At 35.6% G+C, this 13,264-nt stretch overlaps 2 protein-coding genes across 2 annotated transcripts; both read left to right on the top strand.

Annotated features, from left to right (window-relative positions):
• The first annotated feature begins 1,502 nt into the window (after positions 1-1,502).
• Positions 1,503-4,004, top strand: LOC113755478 (cytochrome P450 71A2-like). Its single transcript, XM_027299483.1, has 2 exons — positions 1,503-2,483; positions 3,396-4,004. Exons 1-2 carry the CDS (start codon positions 1,539-1,541, stop codon positions 4,002-4,004), a joined length of 1,554 nt encoding a protein of 517 aa, XP_027155284.1. The 5' UTR covers positions 1,503-1,538.
• Positions 4,005-8,945: 4,941 nt separating this feature from the next.
• LOC113755479 lies at positions 8,946-11,698 on the top strand. The gene is made up of 2 exons (XM_027299484.1): positions 8,946-9,412; positions 10,134-11,698. The coding sequence occupies exon 2, from the start codon at positions 10,139-10,141 to the stop codon at positions 11,468-11,470; it is 1,332 nt and encodes a 443-aa protein (XP_027155285.1). The 5' UTR covers positions 8,946-9,412; positions 10,134-10,138; the 3' UTR covers positions 11,471-11,698.
• The last annotated feature ends 1,566 nt before the right edge of the window (positions 11,699-13,264 follow it).

Here is a 13,264-nt window from a genome sequence, read left to right as displayed (position 1 = left end):
CTAGATTATCTAATTCTATCCTACACTAAAACATGAAAAAGAATGAGAAAGGTGCTACATTTGTCAAGAGTTTATGTCACAACCTGATACAATTCCTAAGAGTTGCCCATGCCAAATTTCAAGATCAAACAATAGTTCATTGGGGTCTAATGAATAGGGTTAAATTCAAGTCTCTTATATGTTTATTCAATCCATGTTAGTGAGTGTTTCGTTGTTTGGTTGGTTTGAATTAGCTCATGTTGAGCATAGGTTCGATTTGACCAATAGTTAGTCATGTGGTTGGTAGATTAATTAATTAGCTTAGCTTAGGTCCGGCCAACTACAGTGACAAACTAAAGTGAGTTAAAGCTGTGAGTTTCTTTTGTTTGCAAAATTCTAATTAGGTTAGGAGTTGAGTCTTGTAAGCCTATAAAAAGGCAACTCTTTCATTCAATAGAGGAGATGACGATTTTATGAAAACATGAGAGTTTAACTCTTTTTCTTGTTCTTTTGTGAATGCCTCTTGACACAAAGTAAGTTATGTCTCTTTTGTTCAAGTTTTGGTTTATCAATTCAAGATCGCTTTGAATTGTGATGCCTTACTACCTTCTAAATAGTCTTGAACTGTTCTTGATTGGTTTAGAATCCATCTTTTGTATCTATAATCTATTCAAGATAGATCGTTCCGTTGTCTGATCAACTTGGTTCTTCAAAATAGGTTCTTGCTGGGTCGAGTTCGCATCACAACCCCTTTGTCTTCCGACTCAAGTATTCAACACGGTATTTGAAATGAATTTCAACCATCTGGCACCCTATACTGCTAGCAACTCTTCTTCGGAAAATCCTTGAAGAGTATCTAGCGCGACTATCTCTATCTAACACCATATACTGCTCAATACCCTTTCTATTGCAAAACCTTCTAGCGGGTATCCGGTTTAGTATCTGACTCGAAATTCATTGTGTAGTCCCGTATACTCTAATCAAATCCAATGATGACTTTTGGTAACTGGTCCCGGATTGTCCTTGCTTGTTGATCCCTACCAAAAATAATAAATTTTAACAAGTAAAATGCAATGAATTCACAAGTCTTCTCAAAGTTACTCAAAAGCATCAAATACTGCCAAATGATTATTCACATTGTCGTAGGAGCTCAAAATTAATTCTAATTGAACTAAAATATACATAAACTATTAGATAAAATGGACACTTGTCAATTTTGTTGCGTAAACCTTATTCAATTTACACTAATTATTCATGATTATTGTTCCTATTTAAATCACAAATAAAATTAGTATCAACTTTCACTTTCAATTGAAAACTCCTACCACTTTCAAAGGAAAAGAGTAGGGCCTAAGAGTCCAGTTAAAAATCTCTAGTTACCTGATTATTGTCCCTATTACGTAAAGAGAGGCCTACATTCATTTTTTTTTTTGCCCTTCTGGAAGTTGCATTTTAATTTATCTATAAAAGGTGGCACTTAGTGGAAGCTTATAAGTGTAGTAGGGAACTCAAACGAAGCAATAGCAAACCAATTCACATTTCTGAACGGAAAGGCAAAGATGTATACACTTCCAAATGAGCAAATAATTGCCTTCTTCTTCAAACATTCTATCTCATTACTTCTTTGTTTCCTCTTCACTATCTTTGTTGTCAAATGGCGAAATTCCACTTCAAACAACTCACAAAACCTTCCACCTTCCCCTCCAAAGCTACCCATAATCGGAAACCTTCATCAACTCGGTTCAATCCCTCAACGCTCTCTGAAAGCATTAGCTCAAAAATACGGTTCCCCAATGCTGCTTCATCTAGGCAGCAAGCCGGTGTTAATTATCTCCTCCCCTGATGCAGCTGAAGAAGTCATGAAAACACATGATTTAATCTTTGCCAATAGGCCTAAAGCAGGCTTTGCTGGAAGGCTTCTGTACAATTTCAAGGACATAGCGTTTGCTTCCTATGGTGAGTATTGGAGGCAGGTAAAATGCATATGTGTACTACAGCTTCTAAGCCACAAGAGGGTTCAGTCATTTCGAAGCATAAGGGAAGAAGAGATTGCACTATTGTTGGAAACAATTAGAGAATCTTGTGCTTCGTCTTCAGTAATACTTATAAATAAAATTTTGGCAAGGCTTACGAACAATATAGTTTCGAGAGTTGCCATTGGGAAAAGGTATTCGGGAGAGGAAAGTGGGAGCAGGTTTCAGCAACTCTTTGTGGAACTTACCATGTTGTTGGGTGTTTTCAATGTTGGAGATTACGTCCCATGGCTTGCATGGATAAATAATATCAATGGCTTGGAAGCAAAGGTGAAAAAAGTGGCCAAAAATTTCGATGAATATCTGGAAAAACTTCTTGAAGAGGGAGTGAAGAAGCAGGACAAAAGAGGAAACAAGAATGGTGGTGATGAGAAACATCAGCAGAATCTTGTGGATGTTTTGCTTGAAATCCAGGGAACAGATGCCACCAATTTTGCTCTTGAGCGAGATTCCCTTAAAGCCATCATCATGGTAAAGAAAATTAACTTTCTTCTGATTATCTTCCGAGCTACAGTTTTACAGTTCTTTTGTTAATACGTAAGTTTGCAATGTTTGGTCTGTCAATGGTGAATTGCATATGTATTTTTTTTTTTTTTTTTTTTGTATAAAATGCAAAGCTGATGGGAATGGGATTTGAGCTTTGGTTTTCTGAGAATTGATTTTCAAAAACTCACACAAATCACCTGGGAAAAATAACAAATTCAAATAAAGAAGTATAGCATCGCCTTATCTCGCGCGCAGACTTAGTACAAAACATTTTGTTGTCCGCTGATTAGATCGTGACACCATCCGGGATATTTCTATGTCTCCTCATAATGGAATGATGCTGGAATATTTTTTCTATTCAAACATAAGTTAACTAGCTTTCACCATATTTGCAAACAGTTTGAAACCACCCTAACCATTTACTATGATTTTGACATACTATGTGAGTCAGTTGATGCACTCTTTTATCTTGGTTGTGTGACTTTGGTCCATATCGAATGATACAAGCAATGAGTTAAGAATAGAGTGAAAAGCAAAAATTAGCAACGTAATATAAAGGTCCAAGGTTGAGTTAGTTCGTTCATTAACTTCTTTGTCTTCTGAATAGGTATCTATACTTTTGAATATTTTGTGCAATAATTGAGTAGAATTCAAAAGTTTTAGCTGTACAAACTATTCTTATTATAACATAGACAAGTAGACTAGGAATAAAGTCTTTATGAGGTTGGTCCCTATGACGTATAACTGAAAGAACAAGCAATTTTGAGTTTGCAATCATGCAAACACCAAATTTTTCCTCAAGGAATCAAAATATTAGTTTTCATGTAGCTTGTGTCGGAAATTTGACATAGAACTTTTTATGTCCCGATTTTATTATTATTATTTTTGTTTTTGCAGGACATGTTTGTTGGTGGAACTGACACTACATCATCGCTGCTAGAGTGGACAATTTCAGAGCTATTAAGAAACACAAATGCCATGCAAAAATTGCATAAAGAAGTGAGACAATTCTTAGGAAGCAAATCATGCATCAGGGAAGATGATTTAGAGAATCTCCATTACCTAAAAGCAGTAATAAAAGAGGCTCTTCGTTTGCATCCACCAGTTCCATTACTTCTTCCTCGTGAATCAAGCAAGGCAGTCAAAATAATGGGATACGATATAGCTGCCGGCACTCAAGTGATTATCAATGCTTGGGCGATCGCAAGGGACCCAAAATTGTGGGAAGCTGCCGAGGAATTTCAGCCAGAGAGGTTCTTGAATAGCTCGTTGGACTTTAAAGGGCAAAATTTTGAGTACATCCCATTTGGTTCTGGGAGGAGGAGCTGCCCTGGTTCTGCGTTTTCTATGGTTACAGCTGAACTTGCACTTGCAAATTTGATCTGCAACTTCGATTTTCAATTGGCTGGTGGAGCAAGACCAGAAGATTTGGATATGACTGAAGCACATGGGATCGTTACACCGAGGAAAGTCCCACTTCTACTAGTTGCAAGTCTACCTAATTAGGCACTTCAAGATCCAAGATAACATGTCGGTAGACATGTGTATATTATTCTATCTTGTCACAACTTTAAATTTGAGATGGAGTCTGATGGGAAAAACTTTTAAAATGGTGAAATATTGCATTATCAGTAGCATTGTGTCCTTGTATGTAAAATGTGTGATTTTGACACAGTAGCATTGTGTATGTAAAATGTGTGATTGTGTCCTTGTATGTAAAATATGTGCTTGTGTCCTTGTATTTAAAATGTATGATTTTGTCACTAGCTCATTCTGGGGATTTTAGATTTGTTCGGGATCATAATGGTCTATAGGGCGGACTAAATGATTTTTTCTTGGGTAAATTGCTCATAACCTACTGTACTTTTTTATGATACCAGATGGCTATTCTGTGATTGCAAAATATCTACATAACTCCCTTTTATTGTTTTATATAAAGGGAAATTTAATCAAAAATGATCTCTATAACATCACTAGTTGAAATACTAATATTACCCTTATTTAAGTACTAAATTGAATAAGGGTCCAAGAATATTACATAAAAATTGTGAATTGATGCAAAATCATGAGGGTTAAATGAATATTTATGCAAAATTATAGGGCTTGAGGGAATATTTATACAAAATTTTAGGACGTTAAGTGGATATTATTATTTTATTACATGTACTTTTGGAGTGTGTCTCAGTCAATTGTGTTAACCAAAGATGTTTTCCATCTATTTTTCACTTTATATAAAATTATAGGAAGTTATGAGAATATTTTGAAACTTTTGGGAGTCATGTGATAGTATGCAAAAGCACAGAGAGGCTTATGAGTAATTTACCCTACTTTCTTCTGTGCTTTTGATTCAATAAAGATGTGTGATTTGATGCATGTAAAATAAACATAATTTCTTTTTCATACATGATACCTATGCTTAACAAAATCTTGATTGCGAACAATAGTAAACTAATGTTGAGTGTTTATTTCTTTTTATACCTTGATTGATATTAGTGCACCACAATTATGTTTTTTCATTCTAGCTCATTTTGAACATACCATGGGTTGGATTTCAAAAGACTACTTCCAAAATTAGAAGTCATCATCATAACACTTGGCTGCAACATGTTGCAGTATTTTGTTTTCCTACAAATTTGAAAAAGTTCCACTTTGAATTTAACAAAGCACCATGTTATGATGGTGATGATCAACATCGGGAGATGAGGATCAGATACTGATGATGATGAGCTCAATAGCTACTGATAAGTGACTAATTTACGTAATAATTGTATGATATTTTATATTATTTTTAGTCACTTTGGGTATATTATTGGAAGAAAATGATTTATTTTGGCTATAATTGGTATAAAATGCTTTTGTTCAATTAAATGAGGTTTTTATCACTTTTTACTTGGATTTTGTGTATTTTGACAGTTTTGACACATTTTCGTATTTCGGCTATAACTTGAGCTACAATGATCGGATTGAGATGATTCTTGAACCTATTTGAAGATAAGAGATATATCTACAACTTTGGTGAAGACATCTAAATCCAGTTTAAAGGTTTTCTAGGTCAAAATGCCGAATTACAATAGCAAATTTCTACTGGTCGAAACTGGAACAGGGCAATGAGCAGGTAAGGGTATTCCGGTCATTTCTCAGCCTACACAGATCCAAATGAGGTGATTCTTGATGCATAGGAAAGCTAACTCAAAGGGCTACAAGTTTCATGTTTTGGTAAAGAGCTAAATCAGCTTTTATCATCAAGAAAAGTTCAGTGGAAGTTGATGCAAAATCGGAGCAGAGCTGGAAATTGAACCAGAAGTGACCAAATGGTCACTGTAGCAATCCGGCCGGAATTTGGCCGGATTTGTGGCCGGATTCCTGGCCGGATTGTGGTCAGAAAAGGCTGCTTTGTACGCGTAAAACTCAATTTCACCTCCACCAACTCACATGCGTTGCTAGACATGTGAGAAACATCTCCAGCTGTAAAAGGAAGGTGGAGGCCTCATTTCTTGACCATCTTTCATCATAAAATAGCCAAGATTGCAAGATTGAAGAGAGATTGGAGTTCATAGCAGGAAAATAGAGAGTGAGCTACGGGAGAAAGCTTGAAGTTGCAGAAATGTAGCTCTTTCATCTCTCTAGCGTTAGTTTAGCTTAGTATAGTGTAGTATAGTCTGTCCATTCTTGTTTATTATCTAGATTAGGATGAAGATGGAGGATGAAGAAGGCAAGGAAGAAAGCTCATGTGACAAGGGTTGTATTCCTTCCAAACTCTTTATCTTTTGTACTTGATTCCAAGTTTAGTTAATATACAAGTTCTGGATTTTGTGTTTAATATGTGTATCTAAAGTTTAAGCCTTGGGTTTGGTTGAACTTTCTATAATTGTTAGTGTTTATTATTTGGTTATTTGACTGCTATGATTTGAGCAAGTTATTTAGCACTTTGGCTTCTTAAATCATGATTAATCTGGTACCATTGATTGTGATTATCTAAGGTGTTATTTCTGCAATGAAAATTGAGACTTAACACTAGTTCAAGAAGTGCTAAACATAGGGAGTACACTCACGAAAGTAGAGGTGCACCTATGTGGTTTTTAGTGATTCATTTCATGTAATTTCACTGAAGAAATGAACTTGTAGCTAATTTCATAACCATGAGAATAGGTATGAATTAGTTATAAGTATAATTGATTCACTACGAAAGTAGGATTCAAATGCATAAGGAAATTTCACCATAATTAGCCTAGATGTAGTAATTAATGATCCAAATATAGCACTTGCATGAGTAGTTGGGGATACCATAACCTAAGGAGCTTTCATTTGTCATTTTGTATAATTTCAGTAGGATAAATTTGTTATAATTCATTGATAGTCTAAATAATAGAGAAGCTTTAGTAATACCGGTAATTGTTCACTCTTCCTTGTGGGATCGACCCGATATATACCCTAAACTACTAGTTGATCTGTATACTTGCAGTGAACGGGTGTAATTCGGTATTTTTTTTAGCTTGCATGTATGTAAAATACCCGTCAAGTTTTTGGCGCCGTTGCCGGGGAAGATTTGGCAATATCGGTGTGAAGAGCAACTTTATTAGTTTAGACATAATATTAGTTATAGTGTGAATGTTATTTTCTGTTATTTTAGTGTTTTTATGTGTATGTGTTTTATAACCTATTCTTCTTACTAATTTTGCTCTTAAGTTGTTTAAAAGCAATTTTAGGTGATGAGAAGAGTAGGTCAATTTGGAGGACAATGCTTGAGAAGTGGGGGTTTGGCAATGGATGGTTACCAAGTGCAAAGCTCCTTCAACAGAGGTAACCAAGAATTTACTGAATGTATGTCTTTTGAAGATGGTTTAAGGTGCTTAAAGGCAAAATTTGATGTAATTAAGTTACAAGTTCAAATGGACACCATGATGCATGAAATTGAGCAAGGGAGGAATGCTAATGCTTTTAATTCTTATCATGTGATTTGTGACTTGTGTGGAGGTTATCATGCTACTAATACATGTATGCAAGCACAAAATGTGGATTATTATGATGAATTAGAGCATTACAATCCTTGTTTTGATCAATATAGTGCTAATTGGAGCAATTCTCCTGCTTATGGTTGGAATAATCAATGTGCATATAGTGATTTTGAAAATTTTTATGATTACCAACTTGAAAGTGTCCAATATGAATCAAAACCATCTTGGGAGTTGGCAATAGAGAAGTTAGCTAATGCACCTCTGCCTTGGGAGTTAGAAAGTGAACCATTAGCTAATGATTCTAATGCATTTTGGGAGCTAGCTGCAAAAAATTATTCTAATCAATTTGATTCAGCAATAGAAAAGCTAGCAAATGCAACTTCTGACCGTTTTGATAGGATTGAAGAAAGGTTAGATGAATTAGCTTCTCACTTTGGTGATATACATGAGCAATTGAATGTATTGTGTGAAGTTATTTCTTCTAATAATTTGCAAAATGATCCTAGCATGAATGGTGGAAATGTTGTATGTGAAAATGGATTGCATTTGGATGAAAATGATGAATCTCAATTGTGTTTCAATGAGCAAATGTCCATTTCACATGATAATATCTTTGGAACTAACTTTGAGCCTCAAGAGGTGAGTTTTAAGGACTCATTTTTCACCCCTCTTGAGGAGTGCATTGAAAGTATAGGTTCTAAAGGTATTCCTGCCCAAGATACTCTCATAACATTTCCTTTGGTAAGTTCTCAAGTGGTGCATGTTCAAGGTAATATCTATGAAACACTTGGAATATGTAAATCACTTCCATTTCTCACATCATTAGATCATGTGGCTTTTGCTATAAAGTCACCTTTTAATGATCCACCACGACCTAAAATGGTGGATTATTCGTTAACTAAACCTCCTTGAAAAATGAGGTGATATAGTCAAGCTAATGACTATAAACAAGCGCTAGTTGGGAGGCAACCCAACGAATTTTTTTTAGTAAGTTTAAGTGTTTAATTAGTGTTTTTGTGTGTTTTAAAGGTGGCAATGGCAATGGTTTATGCAATGTGTTTCAAGTGCAGAAGAACTTATAAGGAAGCAAAAAGGGAGTTTTCTTGTTCATTTGATCCAATTCATGCATTTGAAGTGCTTAATTCTAAAGTTATATTGATGCATGATTTCATGTTTCAAGGAGCAATTGGTTGAGAAAGCACAAATTTTATGTTTAAGGTGAGTAATAAAAAAAAAACTTTTGAAAATGGAAAGTGGAAGGAAAAACTGCAGAAATAAAAAATTTCTGCAGCAAATCCGGCCTCAAATCCGGCCATAAACTGGCCGGATTCATGGCCGGATTATCAGGGGAAGAAAAAATCAAATTTTCGGAGCTACTGCCTCATATCCGGCCGTTAATCCGGCAGGAAATCCGGCCAGTTTCTGGCCGGATATGCAGAGTTAAAAAAAAAAAAAAAAAAAAAAAAAAAACAATCCGGCCAAAAATCCGGCCGAATTTAGGCCGGATTGTAGGCCGGATTTACCTGCGTTTTTGAAAAAAATTTTGCTGGCTCACTGGCCAGTATCCGGCCGATAATCCGGCCGGATATCCGGCCGGAAACTGGCCGGATTCTGGCCAATTTCGTGCAATAAGGGGAATCCGCGCACGGATTCCCCAAGCTTCCTTCTTCCTCCTTTCTTCAACCTCCACACACACTCACACCTAAAACACACACTACTTCTAAAACCCATCTTTTAACCATCCAATCTCCAAACTAAATACACCAAAACATTCCCCTCTTCCTTGTGAGTTGATTTCATAGCTTAAACCCCTTCAAAAACAAGTTTTTGTTTGGGTTTTAGCTTGAGAAGAACAAGGGTTTTCAATTTTTGAACTCTTCAATTGAGGCCAAATTGGAGTGAAATTTTTGGGGGTTTCTTCACCATTTGCACCATTAATCATCTACCAACAAGTTTGAGGTAACAAATCTTCACCAAATGTTATCATTTGAATTTTGTCAATTTTCACTTTTTCCTATTTTTGGGCAATTTCGAATTTTTTTTCATTTTGTGAAGTTTGATGCTTTTTATGATGTTATTGAGCTTATTGATGATTATTGGTGATGTTTAACTCATGGGTTTGAGATTATTTGGTGAATTTAGCAATTTTAAGCTAATCTTGAGGATTACTTTGATTTGATCATTATTAGCTAAATTTTTGGGGCAATTGGATTGAAGAAAATTGTATGAGAGTAATGGATTGGTCTAGGATATTTACATGCTAAATTTAGGCTTAATTAGCTTATCCTTTGATTTTTGGCATGTTTATTCTAGAAAATTTGATTAAAGTTGAATTAATGACCTTTTTAAGTCTAAACTCATGGTTAAGGTGCTTTTAGCATTTCATTATGCTTATTTAGGTCATTAAGTTGGGAATAAGTTGTGTGATTGTTTAATTGCTTTCTCTACCTATTTGGACATTTTATGCTTAAGTGTTTTATTTGGAAAAAAATGAAAGAAGCATTTGTTGTTGATAATCAATTGTAAAGTCTTGCTTGTGAAGTTAATTGCTAATTATTATGTGAGTAAGTTGATAAGATTGGCTAATTAAAGATAAAGAGGTAAAAGTGAATGAGTTTTCATTATCTTTACTTAGCAATGTACCTATTAAATGAAGTTAACATTTAATAATTTTAATTAGGTACAATGGCTCGCACTAAGAAAGGTGCAGTGAAATCTCCTCCTCCTAACAAGAGAGGAGAAGCTTCGACGTCTAGACAACCGCGCTTGAAAAGAAAAGCAAGTAGACGTCTACAGCTTGAGGACGAGCCATCATCTGGAGAGGATACTCAACAACAAGAGGAACAAGATGCACAAGGGGACCAAGAGGAGGAAGTCCCTTATGATAAGTCGCGCTTCACCTCCGCCGAAAATGAAGCTTGGTACAATGCTAGGAGGGGAGCTAAGGTATTGGTGGAAAAGGATGTCACCTCGGATGCCGAGGAGGTCTACCATCTCAAGGCCTCCTTTGCCAAATTGGGATGGGAAAATTTCTTTAACATCCCAAACTTCTATTATGAGGAGCTTGTCCGAGAATTCTATGCAAATGTGGAGGACAAGAAGGTTTTTCACTACGACACGGAGGTGATTACTAGTACAGTGCGAGGGAGAAAAGTTCGAGTCCATAGAGCTGATTTGGAGCGCTATCTTCATGTTTCGGATGTGGGGCGCAAGGTAGATTTGAAGAAAGCCTTCAAACCCAATGATTTGGACTCTTGGAACATGCTAGAGGCACTTGTACGTTTGGGGGTTGAGTACAAGGCTACTCGAACGACGGGGCGATATTCGGTATTGACTTCATCATTTCCGGAGTCGCAACGTCTCCTTATTTACCTATTTGCCGCCAATATCATTCCGAGGGCAAGTGGAACCAATGAGGCGCGCACAAGTGACATCTATTTCTTGGATAAAATGAAGCATGGCTTAGGAAACATCCAAGGCATTCCATTGGGAAGCATTATCACCAACCACATGTGGGCTGTGGTTCGCAGTAACGACATCAAACATGCTTTCCCGTATCCTCGGTTCTTGACCTTCGAGTTTCAAAGGGTTGGAGTGGATTTTTCTAACGCTTTCCCTACAGGTCTCAAGAAGAAGGACGTCTTTACATTGGATTTTTGCAGGTTCATTTTGAAGAGTAAAGACGGCGGTGGTCCTTCAACTCAAGGAGGTGCTCAAGGGGACATTAGGCAAGAGGAGGAAGTTGAAATTGAACGAATTGAAGGGGCTCAAGGGGTTGAGACAACTACCCCGCCGGTCTCAAATGAACCGTCTTCCTCACGGCCTCCAACCTCACCTCAAGACACTCGGTCGTTTTTCAAGAAGATAATGGACAAGCTGCTTTGTGTCGAGGCTGAGGTAAAGAAAAGCCGCCAAGAGAATAAGCAGAATTCCGAGCGTCTTCGTCGCATCGAGACCAAGCTGGGTATTGAAGCTCCTCCGACTCCACCATCTTCACCTGACCAAGCGACTACTTGAGGGAGTGCTCGTCACCTAGTGACATTGCCACTAGTTTTTCTTTTCTATTCCGTAGTGCTTGTGATGTTTAATTTTTAGTGATTTTTCTTATTTCTTTTGTGTGAACTAATTCAAGTGATCTTCATCTCTGTTGTGGTTTTAAGGATTTCGGACTACTTAAGATTGGAAATTCATCACTTGGACATGGATTCGGATTGCGCAAGTTCAATTGAGCAGTATTTTCTTTTACTCTTTATTTATTTTCCTTTTCTCACATTGAGGACAATGTGAAGTTTAAGTGTGGGGGAGGAAATATTTGAACTTGCAAATACTTTCTATGTGATGATATTTTGTGGATTTAAATGCTTAGAAATGTTAGAATTGTGTTTGAATTATTTGCCATGTGGATAATTTGATTGAAATTGGGTTTGTTGGCAGGGAGTTTTCTTCCATTTATATGGGGAAACTCCGTCAAAATTTTTCTAACATCTTGTCCAATATTTCACTATGGCCCAAAAGTTCTTCAATTTTTTCATTTTTATTTTTTATTTCAAAAAGGGCCAAAGTATTCCAACCTTAAGTGTTTAATTCTTCCAATTGTTGAAACTTTATATGTATTTTGGAAAGTTTAGTCCTCATTTAACTTGAAAATGGTTATTATGCAATTAGGATTTTTACATTTTAGAAAGTATATTTGGTAAAGTGAGGAAAATTATGCCTATAATTTTATATGTTTAATGAAATTTCTTCTCTTTACTTAATTTTATAAGTAAGTGATTGATATAGTTGATAAAAGGTTATACTCCTCCTTTGATTGTTCTTATATATTTTCTAAGAGGGAATATCTATTTATTGTCCTTTATTTTTGAAGAAAAAAAGTAGAAAAGAAAAAAAGAAAAGTAAAAAAAAAAAAGAGAAAAGAAAAGAAAGTAAATAAAAATTGTTCTACTCCAATGATTCTCGTACCAAGTAACCGGGGGTTGGTATCTACAAATGTCGACATTCGCGTAAAAAGGTACTTGAATTAAGAGTATGCATAGCAACTTGAATAAGTGAAATGTTGAGTAACCGGGGATCTTCACCTAAAAGTGTCGATTTTCGCGTAAAAAGACATTCTCACTATTTAAGTAAAACCAGTATGAATAAATCCCTCTTAGTTGTAAAATTTTGAGAAAAAGATGATTATAGGAGGAGGAAGGCTATAAATCGACTATGTGATTTGCTTATTTGTGAAATTAGGTTAGGGTAAGAGATTACGTTTAACTTGTTGAATTAAGGTATACTTATCTTTCCTTTACTTGATATTATGAGTATTTAATGTAATTTGAATAATTGTATAATGATTATTTTTTCAGGTCATGAGGAATTAAATTTGACAAAAGTGCATATATTGTTTCACCTCTTAAATCATTGTAGTTGATTATGTGTGGATTGCTTGAGGACAAGCAATGATTTAAGTGTGGGGGAGTTTGATAAGTGACTAATTTACGTAATAATTGTATGATATTTTATATTATTTTTAGTCACTTTGGGTATATTATTGGAAGAAAATGATTTATTTTGGCTATAATTGGTATAAAATGCTTTTGTTCAATTAAATGAGGTTTTTATCACTTTTTACTTGGATTTTGTGTATTTTGACAGTTTTGACACATTTTCGTATTTCGGCTATAACTTGAGCTACAATGATCGGATTGAGATGATTCTTGAACCTATTTGAAGATAAGAGATATATCTACAACTTTGGTGAAGACATCTAAATCCAGTTTAAAGGTTTTCTAGGTCAAAATGCCGAATTACAATAGCAAATTTCTA

This window comes from Coffea eugenioides, unplaced genomic scaffold (assembly GCF_003713205.1).
Source record: "Coffea eugenioides isolate CCC68of unplaced genomic scaffold, Ceug_1.0 ScVebR1_1515;HRSCAF=2378, whole genome shotgun sequence".
Taxonomy (NCBI): domain Eukaryota; kingdom Viridiplantae; phylum Streptophyta; class Magnoliopsida; order Gentianales; family Rubiaceae; genus Coffea; species Coffea eugenioides.
Note: the sequence above shows the minus strand (reverse complement) of the source record. Positions and strands in the feature narration are given on the sequence as shown.

What these genes read in the sequence shown, in the direction of transcription:
- LOC113755478 (XM_027299483.1), top strand. Translation starts at nt 1,539, where the DNA reads ATGTATACACTTCCAAATGAGCAAATAATTGCCTTCTTCTTCAAACAT. An exon ending in CCCTTAAAGCCATCATCATG is followed by an intron (nt 2,484 to 3,395) that starts GTAAAGAAAATT and finishes TTGTTTTTGCAG; the next exon opens with GACATGTTTGTTGGTGGAAC.
- LOC113755479 (XM_027299484.1), top strand. Translation starts at nt 10,139, where the DNA reads ATGGCTCGCACTAAGAAAGGTGCAGTGAAATCTCCTCCTCCTAACAAG.